A 23,441-nucleotide genomic window follows, 5' to 3' on the forward strand; every position below is an offset into this window, starting at 1 on the left:
CCCTGCTCCTGCTCCAGTGGCTGGGAAGCACAGGCTCCTTCTCCCCAGGGAGGGTTGGGTTGTCCCCAGTGTAAGTAAGAAATCACTACTTACCTCTAAGTAAGAAATCTCAGAGAAGTTTGGGGTTTTCTCTTCATAGGCCACTTTTTCAGTGACGAACAGTTCTGGGAAGGAAGCACTGACCAAATCCACCACAGCTTCAGTAGCTGCAGTGAGTGGAGATGAGCCTGAACATGCTTTGCAATCCTCTCAGTATGAGCTGACCTTTGCAGGATGTCATTTTTGCTAAATATAAATTTGAATATGCTGGCCCAAGTCGTGGGAGGGAGTTGGTTTGTGGAGCTCTCCCTCTTGTACATAAGGATGGGGTGGGGGCATCACAGCCCTGCTGGGGTCATTCCCCTTTTCCTCTGATCACTGGCATTGCAAAATGACAGTGACAGAGAAGAGGTGGAGATCAATCTTTATCCAGAAGGAAAGTTCTGGTAGCTCAGCCTGTCCTCTGACCTCACATGGAGACCATGCATGGAAAGCTGTTCAGAGATATCCTTACACTTTTCTACCCTCCTGAGACCCCTTTTCTATAAGTAAGAAAGTTATCCAAGCTTGGATAATTAAATAAATTTGTAAAGACATAGATATTTGGACAATACAATTTTTTTTCATTTATTTCTCTGTGAACTTCAGAAATATTAAAGAGAGGAGTTTGTATTGTAGGAATGTCACAGAGATCAGGCAGAATTTTGCTGATTCTTAATCTGTATTTCTCTGATACCTTGCATTTTAACACAACACAGGTGTTCTCTGTCACATGGGGAAAATAGTAGCATAGTGAAGAGGAAAAAATGTGTTTCATACACTTATTTATGAACTTACATCTGCTTTCATCAGAGTCAGTGGCTGGCAAAACTCCAGTAAACTTCAGTAGGAGTGGGTGATAAATTTAACCATCAAATCAGCTCAATTTTAAGTGACCCTGCATAAAGGTGAGGCTTCCAGGTCCAAGGCCCTGTGAGGAAATACTTTCTCAACAGGCATTTATCAGCAATCAGAGCTGAATCAGCTCAGGCCTGGACTGTTCTTGGGTGCCATGATTGTCTGAAGCCTTCCCTCTTTTTCGGTTTTTAAATGTTTTTCGTGTAAATTCCAGGTGTAACACAGTATATTTACAAAGGGTAAGAATAACATGCAGCTGCAAAGAAAAACATCTTGTGTTTCATTTCAGACCCGGAGCTGAGGATGAATCACTGCAAAGCTGCACCTTTTACACCGGGCATGCTTTCCAAAAGCTGCTTTTCCACCCTGGTGGCTCAGAAATAAAGCAGACTCACAGAAAGTCCTAAAAAAAAAACAACAACCCTTTGTAGACAATCACTCTCTTGTTGTTCTGGGCACTAGAAATACCATTTTCTAATGTCTGTTTGCATTTTCAGTTTTGCTTTCTGTACTGTGGAAGTCCGTTCCAGGCAGTTGAACTAAGCCCTGGCTCAGTGGTTTTGAGCCCACACTCAGTTTGAAGTATCTGAGTAGTCCTGTTGGTCCCATGGAGCTGCTTAAGTGCTCAAAGTTAAGCTTGGTCTTGGGAGATTTGATGAATGGGAGATTTGCTTGTCCACCCAGTGAGCTCTTGACCATCTGCTTCTGGATCTTGATGAAAAGTTATGACTTATTTATGATCTTCTCCCCCACCCCTGTGTGTTTATATTCAGATCAGAAAACCATCTCAGAAGCCCTGTCAGGTTGCCAGAAGTTGTGTGCTACTGGATCTTTCACATCATTTGCTGTTCAGTGTTTACAAGAGTGTTTTTCATGCACAATTGCCCCTAGAAATGGTGTGGGCTGTGCCAATGGGATATTTCACATCAGCAGAAAGACTTTGGGGTCCCTGTATCCCAAGTTACTGTTCCCAGAAAAAAAAAAAACCACAATAAAAAATAACTATGCCAGTTAGATTAAAGGATGCTCCTGGCTCTCCATTTCCCCAAAACATCCCTAAAAAGTCAGTGAATGGGCCAAATAGTTCTTTGTACCATAATTGCTTTTGGAAGTCATGGTGCACATCTGCACAGGTCTAAGGGCAGGAGGAGGAGGATGTTTCCTAATACACATGATTTAGTGTGCAGACTCACTTATGCATACATGCCATTTCTCTTTATTAAAGTAAATAGAAAAATCCAACGTTTTGGTCCCAAGGAACCGTCACAAAAGCTCTCTTTCAACGTTTTATGTCCAAAAGAAAACGTTGCTTTGTTTTGCTCAGCTCTGCTTAGACAGAAATAGCTACAGCCCAGGATTATAATTAGTGGTGTGTAGTAGGAGAGCAAAATTAAACCTGGGAGAGTAGTGCCCAAGTGCTCTGGTTGTGAGAGGAAAGGCTGAATTCCCCACCTCTCAAGGGCAGGTGCTGACTGTATCTTCCTTGTGGTTGTTATTCAGCCCTGTGGCTGACAGAGCAGTTTCAGGGCCTTTACACAAGGCACATTTCATATGGAATATGAATATATTTTATTTTTAAACTGAAAGCCATCAGCATTTAAATTTTCTTTTATATACATACATTAAGGGGTAAAATTAGTAGAAACACTGCATAGAAAAAACCTGATATATATATATATAAAATGTAATTTTAGTATCAAAGATTTTCAGGAAGTCTTCTCACCTTTCCAAGTCCTGGTTACTTTCTTTAAAGCACATGTGTGAGAATTATAATTGCATTACTTCCCGAGCCATGGTAGTGCTGAGCAGTCAACTGAGTCACCTGGGAATGGGATAAAATATCTGCCACACCCTTTTGTTGTGTGTTGGACAGATGTTGATCCAAACTATACATTATTTTCCCTCTTTTGCCCTCAAACAATAGCAAAACCCTTCTGGGAAGACGTGTGTTCTGACCACTGGTGGGCTCACAGTGACATTGCTGCTTGCAAGGATTTCCAATGGAATTTCCAAGCTGGGGAAAGCAAGAGGATCTGTGTTAAACACATTTTACAGGGCAGATCATGAAAAGCACTTTCAGCAGTCTGGGTCTTGGAGAGTCTCTTGGTTCTCTAGACTGAAAATTAATTGGAAGCAAATGAAGCATCAGAAGCTGACTTAGAGTCCAGAGGAGGCCACTAAATTAATCCCAGGGCTGGAGCACCTCTGCTATGGAGACAAGGCGAGAGATTTGGGATTGTTCAGTCTGGAGAAGGCTCCAGGGAGACCTTGGAGCACCTTCCAGTGCCTAAAGGAGCTACAAGAAAGTTGAAAAGGGACTTTCCTATAGGGCCTGGAGTGACAGGACGAGGGGGAATGGCCTTGAGCTGAAGGAGAGCAGGGTTAGATTGAATATTAGGAAGAAATTCTTGGCTATGAGTGTGGGGAGGCCCTGGAACAGGTTGCCCAGAGAAGCTGTGGCTACCTCTGGATCCCTGGAAGTGTCCAAGGCCAGACTGGATGGAGCTTGGAGCAACCTGGTCTAGTGGAAGGTGTCCCTGCCCATGGCAGGGAGTGTGACTGGATGATCTTTAAGGTCCCTTCCAACCCAAACCATTCCATGGTTCTAGGATTCTGTGATTCTGTGACTTTCTGCTTGTTTAGTAAGCCCATAGTACAGTTTCAGGAGTGAAATGGTAGGACTAAAAGAAAACTTGTCAGTAATGAAGTATCACTAAAAAACCCCAAACCCAGCTGACACCCTCCTTCCCTTGCCAAGCAGCCCCTTTACATTTCCAGGTATTCCCCATGGCTGTGTTCTTTGTTTTGATTTTCGTAACAGTTTTTCTCTCCCTGATGAAACACGTTGTAGACATTAAATTAAGGGACAAATATGTCTTGTGTCTGCCAGAAAGAAAACTGTGATGCAATTAAAATGCCATTAGGGAGCCCCCCGTGGGATGTTAAACCTAAAGGCTCTATTCAGAAGGCAGAGCCAAAATTAAAGAGGTGTCTGGTTGCAGATCCTCTGCAGGTTTCCATTCCTTGACTACAGTGCCATGGAGACTGGGCTGGTCGGGAGCTGAAAGGTTTTTCCAGTCGTGTGTGTGGTATTTGGAATTGTGGCTTTGGCAAATGTTCCTTTTCTGGGAGCCACACGTGGAAAAGTGTGACATTGCATGGCATAAAGAGCAGCTGAGCCTGGCCCACGTGAAACAACGATGGCAGCAGAGATGGGAAGCTGTCCAAGCCTTGGACTGCTTGGACAATGGCAACTAATAATAGTTTTCCCTCAGAAAATTTGCATTAGGTGCAGCTCTGTGTTTGCTGAGTTGCCTGTGAGGTGTTTGGAGGGAGAAATGCAGCCACCAGGCTGAGGAAGCTCATGGACAAGCCTCAATTCTGTGTTGGTCTCTGGGAGTAAATCATTAGTGTTTGTAGTTTTGGAGACATAAATACGTGGTCCACTGAGTGAAGGAATCAGCAGAGTCACTGGGTGGCAGATACTGAGTTTTCCAGGGACAGCCCAAGTCCTGTTTTTCCATTTCATTCAGGGTGATTCTTTGCTAACAGCAGTAATAGGGATTGGAATAATAATAGAAGCACACCTTTCCTCTCTGTCTAGGAATTCTCCTGATGACTGCAGCGTGGCAAAAGGAGGGAAGATGGTCAGCGGCTCAGACAGTGTTGGGATGAACTATGGAAACTACATGGAAGAGAAGCACGTTCCACCCCCAAACATGACCACCAACGAACGAAGAGTCATCGTGCCAGCAGGTGAGACCCCCTGCTTGAAAATTTCAAGCTGAAAAAATTGCATTTCCCTCAAATTTACTAAGATTATTTAAGGAGATTTGGACAAAAGTGGCAATCAGGAAGAAAAGAGCAGTAATTTCCCAGGGTTATTGAGAGAATGAGATGAGAAGTATCTCAGCAAAGCCACCTCCTCAACCTATTCTTATCAATTCAGCAGCAGGACTGGCTGATGACAGGCACTCAGATCTTATCTGACTTCTCCAGCTCCTTTTGGAGGATTTCACCCTAAAGTGGGCAAAAGAGCCACTTACATTTCCTGGACCATGGACTAGCTGGGTGCAGCCTGTGTGGGAGAAAGGATCACTGCAGCACATGAAATCCAAATACCAAACCACCCTCAGCACACGAAAAGCACAATCCACCAGGGCATCCAAAGCCTTTTATCTGGGTTGTCTCCCCTGAGTTTAGGCAGTGTAAAACATTTTAATAAGCAAACTGACAACTCCACTGCAATGTAAGAGCCCAGTTGAGAAATTCCTGGTTAGCCTTGGCAGGCTTGGCTGTGGGATCCAGCAGTTAATGGGCCAAGAAGGCACATTCATTTCTTGCCCTCCAAACAAACCTCTGCTGGAAGTCTGGTTTGCAAAATAATTAGCAGACCCATTTCCAAAATCAGAGGCCATCATGCCATATGTGGTTGTTGATAAACCACTGGATGCACACTGGATAAACACAACACCTGCAAGCAGGAGGGAATGTTTTGCTGCTAGTTCCTCCCCAGCAGAGATGTGCCTATCTGAAATATTGCTGCCTCTGCTCTGTTGCTTAACATTCTTACAGTTTTTCGGTTGCTAAGACGTGCAAGAGTACTGACTGTGGCCAATTTTGCAAGCTGTGATTATTTCAGTTATTTGTCAAGATAGGTGTGGACAAATCTGTTGCAGTGTCCTCTGCAATGGTATTGTCAATTCTGTCCTGAAGACAGAAGAGTGATGCACTGAATAATGAGTGTCCTGCCAACTGGAAGGAGACCACACTGAAATACATGACATTTAAATATTCTTCTAAAATATTTGTCTTCCTGGTGTTTGGCATTTTTTAGTCTTTTAGCAACCCTTAGCTCGGCAAGGTATTTTTTTCCTAGTGTATTCCTATTCCTGGAGGTGTGTTTCGAGGTCAATTTGAGTGACATTCAAGGAATGTCACAGTCACTATTTTGGGGTCACTGGAAGAAATAAATGGGTATAAATCAGTAGGTTTTGATTACTGCATAGGCAATGTGCAGTTCATGTGGCAACATTCATAAATGAAAAAGTCATACTTCAGCTGTGGCAACTTTCTTATTCTAATTATCATAAACAGGAAGAATTAAAAATTATGGGCATCATCAAAATGTTTTGATAAACCTCCTGGTGTTTGGCTGTTTACTTCAAACCAAACTGAAGTAGTTGTCAGAATTCTCTGCTGTAGGTGTGGCCAGTCCCATCCACACCCCAGATTTACCACCAGACTTGCACCCCTCTAGTTTGCTACATGTTTAATACCAGATGGAGGTATTCTTTTAAGTGTTTTTGCTGAAATGCAGAGAACAGAGAAGCCCAAGGCTTAAAATGCTGAGAGAAGCATTAGAAAAAGGGAGGCACTAAGGGATGAAGGATTAGGAGTGAGTAACAACATGAGAGTCTCTCGGTATTCCCTGTGGAAAGAGGTCTCCACCTCTTTCAGACCAACCTGAAGAGTCAGAAGAGAGGGAATGGCACTGAAGTTAAGGTATAGAAAAGCTATTTAAGTTATCATCCAGGTCCCAGCCCTTCTACAGACTTCCATGTCTTGGACAGCAGACAATGGACCTCCATGTGCTCCATTCTCAGTCTTCAGGATGTCACAGAATCACTGAGTCTTTTAGGTGGGAAGGCAGAAACTCTTGAAAATTTCTTTTCCCCTTGGCTTTAATACTTTTCTCTGCACAAAGTATATATTGTTCATGTAAGGAGCTGTCTCCTGTTGTGGGGAGGTTCACTAAAGGTCCTGAGGGGTCTTCATGATGTCGGGTCCTTACTCAAGAACAGCGAAAAGTAAAATGGAAGAGAAATGGAAAAGGAGGAGTTTAGAGGGGGGGAAAGAGTTAAAATTAAGGATTAATTCAAAAACATTTTGCTGCAAATCTGGACTGGTTCTTGTTTTGTTTTTTTTTTTCCCCAGATGGTTTTGCCAGTACTGCAGGTATTAAGCAAAAACCCAGGCAGGTGTAGCAATGTACTCCAGTACAACACAGCATCCAGGAAAGAAAATGTGAAATGTTTTAATATTAGTTAGGATATTACCCTAGTTTATGAAATAACTGGTCAAATCTGTGAGTGCTTACTTAACCTACACCCAAGAAAGTGTAGGTCTGACATGAGTGGAAATTTCACTTGAATAAAGACACAGATTCAACAGGGAGCTTTGAAAATTGTTCAGCTATGAGTTGCAGAGCTGTTGGTGGGTCAGAAACCTCTATTAATCTTTGGGTAAAACTTATGAGACAGAAGAACTAAATGAGAGGAGGAGCTCATTCAGCAGCAGAGGTTTTGTTAACACTCAGCTCACAGCTCTTCCCTATCAGTTTTCCACAGACAGTTATTATCCCTTGAGACTGGAATGGGCAGAGGAGTTACGACCTTCCAGGTGTGGACATCTTGTTCCAGAACAATCTGTTAATCAGTGGATAAAACTAATGGTATGGGAGAAATAAATGAGAGAATGAGCTCAGGGCTTGTTGGTAACACTCAGAGCTCACAGCTCTTCCCTAGCAGTTTTCCACAGGCAGTTATTCACTCTTGCACTCAACACGCCGAATTAATTCCTTGTGCACCTCCAGCAGTCAATAAACAGGGGGTTAAGGTGTCTCCAGTTTGTCTGTGCCTACATTTATTTTGCACTGGTCCAGTGCATCAACACTCACTCTTCTCTCCTTGATTTTTGTGGTTTGTGCCACCCCCAGATCCCACGTTATGGAGCACAGACCATGTGCGCCAGTGGCTGGAGTGGGCGGTGAAGGAGTACGGGCTCCCGGACGTGGACATCTTGTTGTTCCAGAACATCGATGGGAAGGAGCTCTGCAAAATGACCAAAGATGACTTCCAGAGGCTCACCCCAAGCTACAATGCAGACATCCTCCTGTCACACCTACACTACCTCAGAGAGAGTAAGCCAGTTCTCTGTCACCGTGGTAGAGCCTGCGGTCGGTCTGTGGTTGATGCCAGTCTTAGATTTCGTGGTGTGGATAACTTTGTGGATGACTTAACTGGGTGTGCAGATGTTGCTGTTCCTAAGAACACAGTAGGGAACGTGATCCAAGGCCTTTTGAGTCTGATGGAAAGATTCCCATTAATTTCAGTTGGCTGTCGCTCACGTCCATCGAAGGAAAAGAGTCAGGGAATCTTTCTGTGTATCCATCTCAGAGGAAAATCAAGCTGAAATTCAGCGTATTCATCAGCGTATTCATCAGCATCATGTAGGGAGAAAATCATATGGGATTCAGTGCTAATGTTTTTTCTGGTCACATACTCATTTCTTTCCATTTTAATGATGAGGATGCTAAACAAGAGCGCAAACATTGATTCATAAAGTGAATTCCAGGCATGATTCGAAGGACTGGCAGCAGTTTGCTGCCCTCTGAATAGGATCAGGGAGATTTAACTGAATTGAATTAAAATTCTGTAAATTCATGGGAAAAAAAAAAAAGGAACAGTCCCTGGAGTCCAAATGCAAATTGATTGTGGTGCATGGTTAGCATTTCAAAGGGAAAGAAGGGACGAGGGTTTTCACCTAAGCTTGAGGAAAATTTTGAGAAGTTAAAATGAAGATGGTTTTTAGAATAAAAAACAACAACCATCATTGCAACACCAGTGCGGTGCAGTCTCCTCCACACGCACACTGCCAGGAAACCAGTTCAGAAATATTGTGCATTCATAATGTGGAATAAATTGAATAAATGAATGCCCTGGTTTAAGCTGTAGCAAACACCCCTCCCTCCAAAGTGCAGGTTGGAACTCTGGACAGACTCGCATTCAGACAGTCCTGTCAGGGGAAAAAAAATATGGTTTAAAAAAAAGATAATTCACAGATTTTTTTTTTTACATTTTGGTGTTGCTTTTTGTTTTGTTTTGTAGCTCCTCTTCCACATTTGACTTCAGATGATGTTGATAAGGCCTTACAAAACTCTCCACGGTTAATGCATGCTAGAAACACAGGTAATGCTGGCACTGCTCCCATTGCTATAGGGCATCTTGGAAAAGCACAGGATTCCTCTTTATGGGTTGCTTGCTAAAAAAAATGGAAGTGGTAAATCCAGGAGGGAGACAAGTGGATCCTCTCCTTGCTGTGTGTGTGAGTTTTATGCACAGACACACGGAGAGCAGGTGGGATCACACAGGGCCAGATGGTACAAAAATGGTCTCCTTGCTGGTAATTTCTTGTGTCCTGCAAGAGAAGGGGGTCCCTCACTCATAATAAACTGGAGGTTTGGGGCCTTTTATCCTTTTATCTGAGGACTTTTTTTTCTTATTCTGTCTCACTGTACTGTCAGATCTACTCCACAGGTCCCTAGAAACCTGTTGGAGCTCAAAAGTGCTTCAGCACTTGCCTGAGTGCTTTGGGCTCTGGTGAATGGGGATGTCTCCACCCATGCAGCAAATATTGTAGTAATCAATACAATTGCTATTTAGGCAGTTAGCTTATCTCATTTTCTAGCTATGTGAGCTGGAAATTCCACTAAGTTTGGTGTTGTAATCTCCACTAAGTATGATCTGGATGTAAAACAATTTTTGTTGATATTCACCTTTCTGTTGATTTGGCCCAGAAAACTGTTGAGTGTAGGTAGGAGAATGACACATGCCTCAAAAGCATCTGTCTTCCAGAATGTGGCTTAAAATATTTATGTGAATAATTCAGAATACACTTTAACAGTTGTGCAACAGAGGATGGCATGGAACTGTACATACAGTATGTTATACATGCTGACTAAAGATGTTTGGAATATTGCATGATCATGCCTGAGGGTATTAGTTACCTACAGTGACCAGAAATAACAATCCTTTATGAGAAATGAAAAAGATAATACAGAGGATAATGCAAAAGAAAAAGAAAACAAGACTTGGATTGCAATGCTTTATTTAGTTTTTCACTTTGAGTGAGTTTTCCAGCAAAATTCACTGGATTAAAGATCTCTCCCTGAGAATAGAGGTTTGCCACCAGCCATAGTGGCAAACACAAAGCCCTACTGTGGGTTGTAGTCCTGCTGCAAACCCCACCAAAGGCAACAAAAAAGCAAATTCCATTTATTTTGATGTGGTTTGGAATAAGACTGAAGTCCTTTTTAAAAATAGATGGACTTTTCCATCTCTGGCTTTTCAGATTCTAATTTGCCAGGCAGCTTCCATACACAGAGATATCCAAGTGTTGTTCAGCAGTTCTGTGTGTTATCTTTTTCTGTATATGTGCACTGACAATGATAGTTGGACATTCATTTCACCAAAATAAGATTGTCTGCATCTCTACCATTGGGAGTGGGAATGCTCATCATCAGCACAGGGAAATTTTCAGTGGATAAAAAGAGTTAGAAAGAAATGATTCTTGAAGTCAACAATAATTACACAATTCCTTATGACCCTTTTCAGGTTCCTGGAGAGGGTCATGAGGAGCCCATTGGGGTAGTTGGGGCAATTTCAGTGCCTGAGATATGTGAGGGACTATTTTCTACATCAAGTTCAGCATTTCTAATTTTTCAACTAATGAAAGATAATGAAATTTCTGGGGACCTGACCCAAAAAGTCCCTGTTTGAAAATATGAACCTGTTTAGGGAATGGCAAAGAAGTTTTATTTCAGAACATACAAAGCCCAGGTGGAGGTGGTTGTGATGAAGGGAGAAGGGATTTCTGAACTTCACTGTCCTTCCTTAAAACAGATTTTTGCAGAGTTTTATCCAGTTATTTGAATGGATTTATATGGGTGTAAAGACTTCCAGAATGAATTTTTATGTATAACAGTCCTAAGAGAGAAATTAGTTACTCATAGTCTTTATTCAGACACAGGAGGGAAAATATCAGTGGGTTTAGGGGCTGTGGAAATGAATCTTTAGGTGTTATTTCATCTTCTCTCTCTTTAGGAGGTGCCACTTTTATTTTTCCAAATACATCAGTTTATCCAGAAGCAACACAAAGAATTACAACCAGGCCAGGTATGAACAATGACCACCTTTTGTATGCTGTGATGTTACTCTTTTCACCTCTTGAAGTACCTCATTCTTTTTCTCCTTTAATTCTCTTTTTTTCATAAATATTGGGCTGTATTTTGAATACACACACATATATTATATACTTGTATTATATATGTGTGTTTATATAATTGTGTAGAGTGAGTTGATTAAATAGAGCAGTTTAATAAGTCTGTTTCTTCCACCTATCTCTGCTTTTAAACAACTTTATTTACTGTCTAAAGCACCAGAGAATGAGAACTGAGCTCTGTTCAGTTTTTCTGCTGCATTGTCCCAGCACAATCACTTTTCACTGTGCTTAAGTTCTGTGTTTGTAAAATGAGACAAAATTTCCCTCTTCTATAATCCTATTTGAAGTATATAGGGTAAAAACACTCTAAAACTGCAGGATACATGTTTCTCCTGCTATCTGTTTTTTATTTATGTTTGAGGCAGGCAAACCCCACAACATCTGACTGGGAGTTTAAGAGATTTAAATCAGAAAAATCGAAACATAAGAAAGCACTTCTTGCTCAAATGTTTAAAGCCCACAAGAGTTTATTGTGGATGTGCTGGTTGTGAAAAGCTAAAGGAAATAATTAAAGAACGTGAGGACGTGGCTAGGAAGCTCAAATTTTTCTTTATATTACCAATTCACCACAAGAAATTCTGGAAAAATGCCTAATCTGGACATTTGCTTTACTAATAATGAGTGCAAAGTACTATGAGACATCAAGAGGAGTTGCAGCAAAATATTAAAGTTAAAGGAAATCCATTACTGAGCCAGGGCCATAAACCCAAGTGTTCTGAAGGGACATGCACTTGAATTGACTAAGCTCTTGTGAAAAGATACATTTTTGCCTTAAAACCAGGGGGATTTGGATAGCAAATATTTTATCTATGCTCTTGGGTATAATCAGGATGATGTATACAAGAAAGTATTTTATATACACTTTTATACTTGTATATATGCATGTCTGTAGATTTGTTAATTGATAATTAAAAAAGATAAAGATAAGATAAAGAAACCACTGCCAGGCCATTATGGGTTCAAATCCACCCTGCTCAGGTTGTTGGAGAACAAGCTCTTCTGCTGCATTTATTTGTCTGCAGTAGTGAATAAAAAGGCTTTAGGGTGACTTAATTGTGGACTTCCAGTGCCTGAAGGGAACCTGCAAGGAAGATGGAGAGAGAGATTTCCAAGGGCCTGGAGTGGCAGGACAAGGAGGAATGGCTTCAAACTGACAGAGAGTAGGGTTAGATGGGATATTGGGAAGAAATTCTTCCATGTGAGGGTGGGGAGGCCCTGGCCCAGGTTGCCCAGAGAAGCCCCTGGGTCCCTGGAAGTGTCCAAGGCCAGGTTGGACAGGGCATGGAGCAACCTGGTCTGGTGGAAGGTGTCCCTGGCCCTGGCAGGGGGTGGAACTGGATGATCTTCAAGGTCCCTTCCAACCCAATATTTCTATAATTCTATAATTTTGTCATTACCTAAAAGCAGAGAGGATCCCTGTGCAGGCACCCAGGAAGCTCATTAGAGAGAAATGGCTTGGCCATATGTTAACAGCTGAAAATACAAGTTGATAAATAAAGACACAAGCTATTTGCATATTTTGCTGACTTCAAATTAGCCCTCTTCACTCATGAAAGAACAACTCAATGTAGTCATCTCTATTTCTGGCACAGTGACAGCCACTGCCCTAGTGAAAAAAAAGTGAACAAATGAAGAAACACGGTGGAGGATCATGTGGGAAATCTGACTGTGCCATAAAATAAACCAGCAGAGTAGCCTTGCATGGAAAGCTGGTGAATCATCCCTTATTAAAAAGGCTATTTGCAGAATTAAAAAGGGAAAGCCATGGGAATGTGGAAAAACTTCCGAGCACGTTGAGAGATAGAAATGTTTGAAATTATTGAAATCAAGGTCTGGGGTTGAGGGAACACGATACAATTATCTAAATAAGGAGTGTCCCAGGGTACCTGCTTAGGCTCAGTGTTAGAAGAAAGAATATTCCAAAAAAAATCAGATATTTTCATGAAATGTTAAAGCAATAACACAGGTTATAGGAGGACCCAGGAGCTTTGAGTGGCATGGGGGAATGTTGCCATGATTATGATTAAGAAGACAAAATATAGTTATAGAAACAATTACCAACTATGCCATGTAAATCCTGATGCCCAAAACTCTCAGGAGTTCCCAAGGGACACGAACATGTAACATAAGACCAGAGGGACCTGGGTGTCCTGCAGGAAATAGGCTGGAATAAGTCTATTTTATGGTATTTTTCACTGGACTGAACGAAAACTGGACTTCTTATCCCACGAGAAGTTCTATGATTTCAATATTTGTTTCATTCTGGCTTTGATGGAAGAGTAAAATACTATTTTGTTATGAAGGAAAAGGTTGTAAACCACATATGAACTCCTTCATTTCAACTTTTTTATCTAACCCGTGTTTAAAATGACAAATAAAACAAAAAGCTTTACTCCAGCATCTTTCTGTTTTTACACAACTACCTGTGGGAATTGCAGTTTGGATACATGGTGTCTCTGTTCTTCTGTGCAGAGCAGTGTGTCCTAACTGAATGTTTTCTACAAAAAAACTATCCTGTGATCTTGGAAACATTATTTTATTTTATCTTTTCCAATTGAGAGTGGGCAGACATCCTCAAAGTCAGAATTTTTGCGCAGAAGGAAAAAATGCTTTTTGCAGAAATTCAGTTTTCTTTCAAGAAACTCTTTTGTTGGCTTATCCTGTGGCTTTCCTTTTAGTTAAATGTCACATTTCAACCAGACTGCAAAGAAGCTTTTCCATAACAAAACACTGTTCGTGTGAGAGCAACAGCAGGCCCTGGGGACAGTCACTTGATGACATGAAAAAGGTCAAAAATGAGGAGGGGGGAATAAATAATGCCCAGTGGGAGTTAGCCAGATTCTAGGCTGCAATTCTGGAGAAAGCAATTAAGCATTGTCATTGTTAAGGCACCACAATAGAAAATGGGAAATGAGCAGGGCTTGCCATGAGCTGCAGTCAAAAAAAAAAAGGAGAATTTCTTCAGTCACCTTTACAACAGAACATGAAGTTTCAGAAAATAATTAATACAAGGAGGCCTATTGGGAGCTCAGTGAGACCTGGTGTGGGTTTGTCTACATGTCTCACCAAACGGGAGCATTCCCAGAAAAGATCTTTCCAGGATAAGCACACGTTGTACTAATATCTCATGGACAAGAACAGCTCTTCTTATCTAGAGCAACAACGTGTTTATCAAGGCATGGCACTGAACTAAGAGTGAAGTTGGAATTTTGCACTATTTCAAGAAGGGCTGATAACTGGATTCTTCTTCCCATGGGGAGGGTGTAGTAAACAAAAAAAAAAAATCATCTTATGGTGTGTTGAGTTAAAAGGCAAAACATTTTTCTCACGGTACTAAATTTGTACCAAATGTATTTCGAGGCTGCAAGTGGCACCAGGTACAGGCACGTGGTGTCACAGAGTCCCCTCAGGGCACAGGGTCTAAGAATTTGGAGACCCAAGAATAGGACAAAGAGAAGAGAAAGAGGGGAAAAGAGAGGAGAAAGAGGGAAAAGGAGGAAAAGGGAGGGAAGAGGAGAAGAGGGAAGGGGAAGGGGAAGGGGAAAAGGGGAAGGAGGAAAGGGGAAGGGGAAGGGGAAAGGGAAAGGGAAGGGGAAGGGGAAGGGGAAGGGGAAGGGGAAGGGGAAGGGGAAAGGGAAGGGGAAAGGGAAGGGGAAGGGGAAGGGGAAGGGGAAGGGGAAGGGGAAGGGGAAGGGGAAGGGGAAGGGGAAGGGGAAGGTTGGGGAAGGGGAAGGGGAAGGGGGAAAGGGGAAGGAGGAAAGGGGAAGGGAAAGGGGGAAAGGGGAAGGAGGAAAGGGGAAGGGGAAGGGGAAGGGGGAAAGGGGAAGGGAAAGGGGAAGGGGAAGGTTTGGGAAGGGGAAGGGGAAGGCGAAGGGGAAGGAGAAGGGGAAGGGAAGGGAAGGGAAAAGGGGGAAGGGGGAGGGGGGAAGGGGGAAGGGAAAAGGGAAGGGGAAGGAAAAAGGCGGAAGGGGGAAGGGGGAAGGGAAAAGGGAAGGGGAAGGAGAAAGGGAAAGGGAAGGGAAAGGGAAGGAGAAGTGTTGCACAGTGTCTTTCTGGACACGGAATGGAAGAGCTGGAGGAAAAAAATATGAGATGTCTTTGATTAAAATGTTAATAGCAGTGGTGATCTCCACCTGGTCAGGACATCTGCACTGTACAGTGATTCACCTGCACAGCAGTACTGTGCACTTGTACAGTTCATCTTATTTCTGAAAGACAAGGCTGTGGAATAGTTCTCAAGAAATCAGGGGTACAAGATCACTAGTTTTGAAAATGCAATATGAAGATAAATTACATATCTCAGTAAAAGCAAAGGTTTTGAAGTGTGAGATTCTGGGAGGTGGCAGTACTGGGAGTGCCAGTTTACACCCTTTAGCCAAACAGATTAATAAATTGAAGGTGTTTTGCTTGGGAATTTCACATTGCACTTTATTTCCATTCAATATTTCTTCTCGTAGTGCTTGGAAATGGGCAGATACATCTGCCTTGCCCAGAGCCGGCCTGTGGCTGTTTCTTTGCTTCCCAACTGGTTTAATTTCCAAACATAAATTCCTAAATAAAGCAGTGATAAGAACCAAGACATCCACGCCAACTTAGTTCACCAGGTGGGCACTGCTGCCTTCCTGAGGTCCTGGGTAGGCTACTTAAGTCTCAGATTTTGGCAGCAGTTTTAACTGATGTCTTAAAGTCAGCCATGGAAAAGCACAGGAAACTGCAAAGATTTCAAAGAGTAAAGCAAACATTTGAATTTACTACATTTACTTTCTGAAGAAAACTTTTGTGCTTTAGTTTCTTCATTTTTTTTTTATTCCAAAGCATTTAAATAAAATAGAAGTAATGAGCAACTGAAAGAAGGGTAAATTAAATTAAGGAGCTTGTCCCAAGAAACAGAAAGGAATAAATCAACTAAAGCCCATCTTCTTAAAAGGAAATACTTAGATGCTGAAATTGGGAGGGAATTTTATGCACAAAATCAGCTCTGACCTCTTGGGGGACTTTTCCTGCAAGACTCTAACACGGATTATTCATTATATCAGTGTTTGTCGTTCCTTGTTGTCCTGGGCTGAGGAAGAGGACTGAAGGGAGTATTCTGAGTCTTTGGAAGTGATGAACTCTGTATATCCTCTAAATATTGTTTATAGCAGCTATTTCAGTGCAGTTTGGACTTCTAAGAAGAACAGGCACCTCTAAAGAGCAATGCAGAGGGCAAGGTGGTGCTGTTATTTTTAGAGACAATAAAGATGATAAAGGTTTAAACAAGGAATATCCTTCCTGGTTCAGTGATTTTTCAAATCCAGAGCCCCCTAGAAACATGCCCTTTATGGACATAAGCACTTTGTGCCTTATCTGCATGAATAAATGTCTTTTTCCTCCACAGATTTGCCTTATGAGCAAGCCAGGAGATCAGCATGGACGAGTCACACCCACCCCAGTCCTCAGTCAAAAGGTAAAAAGCATTTGCACATCTGGGGCAACCTGGATTAGACTCCAAAATGAACTGTCAGTTGCTCAGCACTCAGCTCTGGAGGGTTTTTACCTGTGCATTGGCTGGAAATCCTGTTAGCAGTGTATGGGAAGTACTGGGTTGTGTCACTGGGCAACCACAGCCTTCCCTAAAGTCCACAAAGTCCATGAAGTCCATCACCATTTAGTCTTGTAAAGCTTAAATCCTTTTGTGTCCATCATGGAGTGGTGAGCAGCAGGAGCTCCCGGCCTCTCGTAGGTCTGGTGACCGACTTCCTAACTGGAAAAAATAACTACATGGGGTTTCTTTTCCATTTTCAGCTACTCAGCCATCATCCTCAACAGTTCCCAAAACAGAAGACCAACGTCCTCAGTTAGGTGGGTGTCATTTTGTTTGAATTGTGCCTGGGTGTGATGGGTTTGTTGAACAAGATGAGAAGGAAAGTTCTCACCTGCATCCTCTGGTTCAGACCACTAATGAGATCCCCAGCTGGTGACCACTAAAACCCCAGATGAGTATGAGTTGGTTCTACAGCTGGATCTGAGATGAAGGTTCCCTTGGCCCCTAAAAGTTGCTTTTAGTGGTGCTTAAAGGCAGTGACAGCCTTGCAGGGTGAAAATTCTTCTAAAAAAAGTCCCTGTGCACAATTTAGCCACAAGGGTGGAAGGAGAGGATGTCAAAAGACCCCAGTAGCTGAAATGCCAGCAGCTGGAAAATGTGCATAAGCAAAGAAATGAAAATAGTTTACAGCAAACAGAAACTTATTTGAATTTGGCTCCTGGAATACAACAGGAATATCAGAGGGATTCTCAGTCTATTGGGAAACTGAGGAGAAAGTAGAAGTTTATGAGTTTGTAAACTGGTGGTTTGAAAAATGGGTGCCTTTTGTGTTTTCAAAGCAGCAAATCCATGGTGTAGGATGTAATCCCTTAGTATGTTTTGCACAGGTAGCTGGAAAGCACTACAGAGATTTTGAGTCTGTTATGGCTTTTGTTAAAAGTAAAAGGTTAGGAGGAGGAAATAAAAGAGATTTAGAGGATATTCTTAGCTCAGAAGACTCTGAGCCAGTTTTTATCACATGGATTTCAAATCATTATTCTGGTTTTTGTTATAGCTAAATAAGACTGTGCACATGACTACATCTCATTAGCTTGTGCACACACTGCCTGGGAAGGATTACACTGATTTTTTTGCCCAAACATTGTTTTATCTAACCTGGCCTTCCGACCACGAGAGTCATTCTAGAAATGCACTGATGATTTATGTAACTCCTTAGGACCATTTAATGGCTGTGTGAGAGGTGCACAGGTTATTTAAATGTATAAGGAATGTAACCTGATTGTCCTCCTGGCTGTAAAACCCACGGCTGTTTGAGAGCAGCCACCCAGAGCCAAGGCAGCCCCAGGGACAGGGATGGCAATGAGGGTCTCCAGGCTTTTGTGCTGCTGTCACAGCTTTCCCTTTTTCCTGCCCTACTTCAGGCCAAAGTAAGTTTTCATTCCCAGAGGGAATTCCTTGAGGAAAATATTGAGGTGCTACGGGCATTGTGTGGCCTTCACAGGCTCTTTTGGAAACCCTGGTTGGGTTCCTCTGTGTGGGATCCCTCACTGGATTCCAGTGACAAAGAAGAATCATGGAATCATTTAGATTGGAAAAGATCTCCAGGGCCATTGAATCCAGCCTGTGACCAATCCCCACCTTGTCCCCCAGCCCAGAGCACTGAGTGCCATGTCCAGTCCTTCCTTGGACACCTCCAGGGATGGGGACTCCACCACCTCCCTGGGCAGCCCCTGCCAATGCCTGACAACCCTTTCCATGAGGACATTCCTCATGCTGACCCATCCACATTTCCAGGGTCCAGCCATGCCACTCTCAGCCCTCTCCTGGAACCTCTTTTGACACAGGAAGAGCAGCCCACAAATGTGACCTCACAAGAAAAGAGGCCACTGTCCTATTTGGAGGTGACTCTCACCCCATTCCCAGCTGTGCCTGTGGGCCCTGGCATCCTGAATACAGACTTGTGCACACTGATACACTCCAAAAGCCAAATGTGTGTCCTTGCATGCCGGGTTTGAACAGAACACATGCAAATATTGTGATGCAGAGAGAGGAACTGCTTGGGTGTTGGACCTGCTGTCCCATCAGGCAGCACACACTGTCCCATGCAAGGTTCAAAAATGTTTAAAATGTTAAAAATGTTACATGATTTTAAATCTTTCTTTCACAATTTTGTAGATCCTTATCAGATACTTGGACCGACCAGCAGCCGACTTGCAAATCCAGGTGAGAAGGGGTTTCTGCTGATTTAGGAGGAATTCTCTTCATTCTTAGTGTCCCCATTTGAGCTTTCAGACCACACCTGGGAGGTGATGTGGTTGATTTTACCACTCCTCAGTGTGACTCAGTGGGAGCTGATGTTACCCAGTGGGAGCTGATGCTACCCAGTGGGTTGCAGAAATTAGGTTTCTAAGTTACACAAGGGTGGGACTGAGGTCACAGACTGAAACAGAAACTCATGTACCTTAATTTGGGTGTCTGGATGTCAGCTGGGCATCTGATTTCCCATGATATTCACTGGAGATACACTTAATCTAGCTCTCTGTAGAGAACTGTTCAAATCATTCAGGAGTAGATGGTTACACTCGGTCAGCTGAGTACCTCATTAGAGGTATTTGAGCTCCTCATATCAACAGGAATCATGGAATCATTAAGGTTGGAAAAGACCTCCAAGACCATCAAGTCCAGCCTTTGAAGCTGGAGTTCACTCCAGTTGCCTAAACATCAGGATTTTATTAAGATACCCCATCTGGCCTCCAGTTACCCCTCCAGAAGGGAACGAGTCTCTTACCAATCTGCATCATATGTGTCCTAGATCCTGTTAACCCACAGCACAGTCCCATACTGGCCTTGACAAATACAAAATTTTGGGATGAGTAACCCAAGCCAGCAGAAATATATAGGAAAAAAAAACAACCAGAAAAGCATAATGTATTTGCAAAGAATAGCTGGGTTAAACACTTCCAAAATATTCTCCCACTTGAAGGCGGCAATGAGGTGAATCATGGACAGGGACTTGTAGCGTAGAATAGAGTCATAGAATCATTTAGGTTGGAAAAGACCTCTGAGATCATCGAGTCCAACCTTTGACCATAATGTTTTCACTAAAGACAAGGGACTTTCTGGATAAATTATTAGCTCTGGTTGGGAATTGTGTGGATTTCACTGGAGCTGCCCCGAGTCCACAGGACACTCTGTGGCTGTACAGCACCATAATCAGCATCATAATCTGCCACAAAGGATTGACACTGTGTGTTCCACTTCCTATTTCCCTTCTTGAACAGTCACAGGGCACAGAATTTCTCATTCCACGTTCTCCTCAACCCCCAGTGACAGTGTTTCTTTTTACAACAATCACACAGCTTTTCAAGGCCTCAAATTGCCAAAATACTGATCCCTTTCCTTTCACTTTATCCCGAGTGACATCAAGCCCAGTTCTAGATTAGCTGACTTTCTGAACAGCTTTGTGTAGCAGAGGAAAGGAATTAAATAAGTGTTAAGAACAGGATTTTCCAAATGGCCTGGGGCGGTGGGTTTCCAGATAACACTGGTCTTAACTGGAAATGGGGGCCTACATCCCTTTAATTTGTCCATAAATCATGGCTTTTAAAACTTTTATCAAGTGTCCATTTGGTAGACTTCATTACTGTGGATGACATTCACATGATCTGGATTGGGATGCTTTTTTAACATTTGGATATGGAATTTCTACACGCCATCGTTCCCGCGCTTTACCACGTTTTGTGTGTTTATGAATTGGTGGAATTACTCTCTCATTAAAAGGAAATTGACAGCAACCATTTATTTTCATAGGACTATATATTACATTTGGAAGGCAAGTGTTTATGTTAGAACATGTGTTGGATTGCTTATTCAAAAAATTTGTGTTTTGTCCGGTGCTGAACTGTTTATTGATTTTCAAAGGCTAATCCCCTTGTTATGTTTCGTGCATTAAATCTTGCATGCCTCGCTCATACCACGGATTCTTCTGTTTGTTTGTTTATCTAACGCATGTTAATGGAACAGAAGAAATTCATTAAGGACAGTTTGGATAAATATCATTGAAACGAAGACGGGTTTCAGTTACACTGAAGTATAAACTGCCAGTGGATTTCAGATGCTGCTCTAGCTTGATATTGTAATGGCTACTATGAGCTCTCTAAAGAAAAGTTTGTTTATTGTACCCATAAAGCTGGTTTGGGGGAATAAAAAAAAAAGAAACCAAACCGATTCCTGGTCAGGGATGTACTTAGAATTAGCACATCCAGGCTGGTTGGCAAATTCTGCTGACACTGTGCTTGTGAAACAGATTACCCTGCAAGCTGCTTCGGCTCGATTTTGCATCATTTCAGTGCTGCTTTGTTAAGAAACGCTAAGCTTTTCACAGTATCAGTGGCAAGGCCCTTTGAAACCTACTTTCAATTGTCCAAAACGGTCAAATTTTGTCGCTCTGGCTCGATTTTGCAAAGTTTACAGCGGATTGATTATTTTGATTTCGAGATTAAATTGGCAGAGAGCGAGAAAAACGCGACGGCAGCATTTTGAGTCTTAACCTAAAATTTAACTCAAACTCATTTAATGAAGCAGAATGATGACAAGGAATGTATTTTATGGACCTTTTCACTGTTCTTGCAAGTGTTTTGCCCTCTGGTTGTATGCAGTGCAACAGCAAGCTAATAAGTTTCCGTTCTGCATTTCCCCAAACGCTGCAAATGGGTGATATGGTTTGGCACCAGCTCAGCTCTCTCTAAACTTCTCCATTTTGTGGGGGCTCATTCCATAGCAGGGAACATTTAGTTGCAACATAATGCTGTGAGAACAAGCGAAAATGTTACGCAAGTGAAAGCTGTTTGTCCTGAACTTTAGAGATTAGTTTCCTAAATGAGCGCTGGATTATTTCCCCATCAATTGTCTGCACTGAGTGACATTAGGTAACAATTAAACCTCCGTCTAATGGCATTCTGCCACTCACATGAGGGAAAACATGACACATAACAATTATCCCTGCTCTTTAGGATTTCGTGAGGCAGTCCTGGGAGAAGGGGGGAATGGTTAAGGGTGAGAATTAGGAACCAGCATTGCAACATTTCCTAGTGGGGTCCTCTGTGAGAGACAGAAGAATTGATGTCTTGCCGTTGTTCGTCGCCAGCCCTGACATTTCTGCTTTGTTTCTCGGTGCAGGGAGCGGGCAGATCCAGCTATGGCAGTTCCTGCTGGAGCTCCTCTCGGACAGCTCCAACTCCAACTGCATCACCTGGGAGGGCACCAACGGGGAGTTCAAGATGACGGACCCCGATGAGGTCGCCCGGCGCTGGGGCGAGCGGAAGAGCAAACCCAACATGAACTATGACAAACTCAGCCGCGCCCTCCGCTACTACTACGACAAAAACATCATGACCAAGGTCCATGGCAAGCGCTACGCCTACAAATTCGACTTCCACGGCATCGCCCAGGCCCTCCAGCCTCACCCCCCGGAGTCCTCCATGTACAAATATCCGTCAGACCTCCCCTACATGAGCTCCTACCACGCGCACCCTCAGAAGATGAACTTTGTAGCTCCCCACCCCCCTGCTTTGCCCGTGACATCGTCGAGCTTTTTCGCCGCCCCGACTCCCTACTGGAATTCGCCAACTGGAGGGATCTACCCCAACACCAGGCTGCCAGCTGCTCATATGCCTTCTCATCTTGGCACCTACTACTAAACGTGGGGTGGGGTGGGGGAAAAGAAACTCCAGAAAAAGCAAAGACACTTCTCGCTGGGATGAAGGAATCGCAGCGAACTCTGTGGGAGTACCCGAATTCAAAGTGCCTAAAGAGACAAGGGAAGGTTTGGCTGGGAAAAAAACCATTTTAAAAATAGATGTCAAAAAGACTCTTTGTAGTAGGGATTTAAAGGAAATATCCAAGAAGTATTAAGATACTAAAATGTAATGTATATGGGCATCGACTCTGTGGACCAAACAACAATAGACTATTGTAGGTGAAAGCATGAAATGATAAGGAAAACCTACGGAAGCTGGTGGTCTTAAAAAGTTGATAAGCTTATGTGTAAAGTTTGATACCTTGCTAGTGCAAAACTGGGACTATACTACAGCAATATAAGGATAAGTCTATAGTGACCTAACATACAATATATGGATCATTAAAAAAGAGGAGGGAAAAGGGAAAAAAAAAAGGAAAAAAACCACACCTGTCTGTATTTAAAAAATAGAAACATATCAACAGAAGAGACTGGTTAATGTGGAAGCTGATTTGGAAAATAGCTGCATTGTTTTACTTAAAAGCGAATGAGTTCCATTCATTGGAGGGAATCAGCTACTCAAACTGTGAAGACAACCCAAACTTTCAGATTCCTTGACAGTATTGCAGGAACCCTGAGCCAAACATTGGAAATGAGAATGTGCTGAAGGGCGAGTGTATGATTGTAGATCAGAGGCCTGTACCTGACAGAGGAAGCAGGAAGGAGAAGGGGAGGGATGAAGGTGGTGAGAATGGGAGAAAAGAAACTTCTTCACCAGCAGAGACTGAAAAGACTGAAAAACTCAGTAGCGTTGGGGACTGTGAAGAAACACTTGTTTGGACTTGTGAAACGTATTGCTCAGTATTATACCATTCCCAGTATTTCAGGTGGAACAGACTTGATTTCCTAGTAAAAAAAAAAAAAAAGGCAGGAAAAGGGAAAAGCAGAAGAATTCAGAAATCAGAACACGCATCTCTCTCTCTTTTTTTTTTTTTTGGTAAAAAAAGAAACAAAACTGGAATTGTGTCTGATATTTAAAAGTTACCGGTTAGAACCTCATCACTGCTAAGGGAGCTTTGTTTTCTAGTGGTTAAAGCAAGAGACAACCAAGATCAGAAATCACCTAAGTATTTTTGTGAGGCGGGCGCCAGTTTTTCTTATCGAGTCGCGAACGCTGTGCGT

General features: G+C 42.6%; 1 protein-coding gene across 4 annotated transcripts in view; it reads left to right on the forward strand.

Moving 5' to 3' along the window:
- ERG (ETS transcription factor ERG) overlaps positions 1-23,211 on the forward strand; it is a 65,409-nt gene extending 42,198 nt beyond the window's left edge. For 2 of the 4 annotated variants that reach the window (XM_051775157.1, XM_051775156.1), the window contains exons 3-10: positions 4,541-4,692; positions 7,655-7,858; positions 8,826-8,906; positions 10,821-10,892; positions 16,376-16,444; positions 16,783-16,839; positions 18,698-18,745; positions 21,701-23,211. In XM_051775157.1, the coding sequence (XP_051631117.1) occupies positions 4,541-4,692; positions 7,655-7,858; positions 8,826-8,906; positions 10,821-10,892; positions 16,376-16,444; positions 16,783-16,839; positions 18,698-18,745; positions 21,701-22,221 (1,204 nt within the window). In that variant the 3' untranslated portion in view covers positions 22,222-23,211. The remainder of the gene's footprint in view (positions 1-4,540; positions 4,693-7,654; positions 7,859-8,825; positions 8,907-10,820; positions 10,893-16,375; positions 16,445-16,782; positions 16,840-18,697; positions 18,746-21,700) is intronic. The other 2 variants (XM_051775159.1, XM_051775158.1) reach the window with 1 other exon arrangement.
- The last annotated feature ends 230 nt before the right edge of the window (positions 23,212-23,441 follow it).

This window comes from Manacus candei, unplaced genomic scaffold, assembly GCF_025592945.1.
Source record: "Manacus candei isolate 608988 ecotype Guabito, Panama unplaced genomic scaffold, ASM2559294v1 h1tg000257l, whole genome shotgun sequence".
Taxonomy (NCBI): domain Eukaryota; kingdom Metazoa; phylum Chordata; class Aves; order Passeriformes; family Pipridae; genus Manacus; species Manacus candei.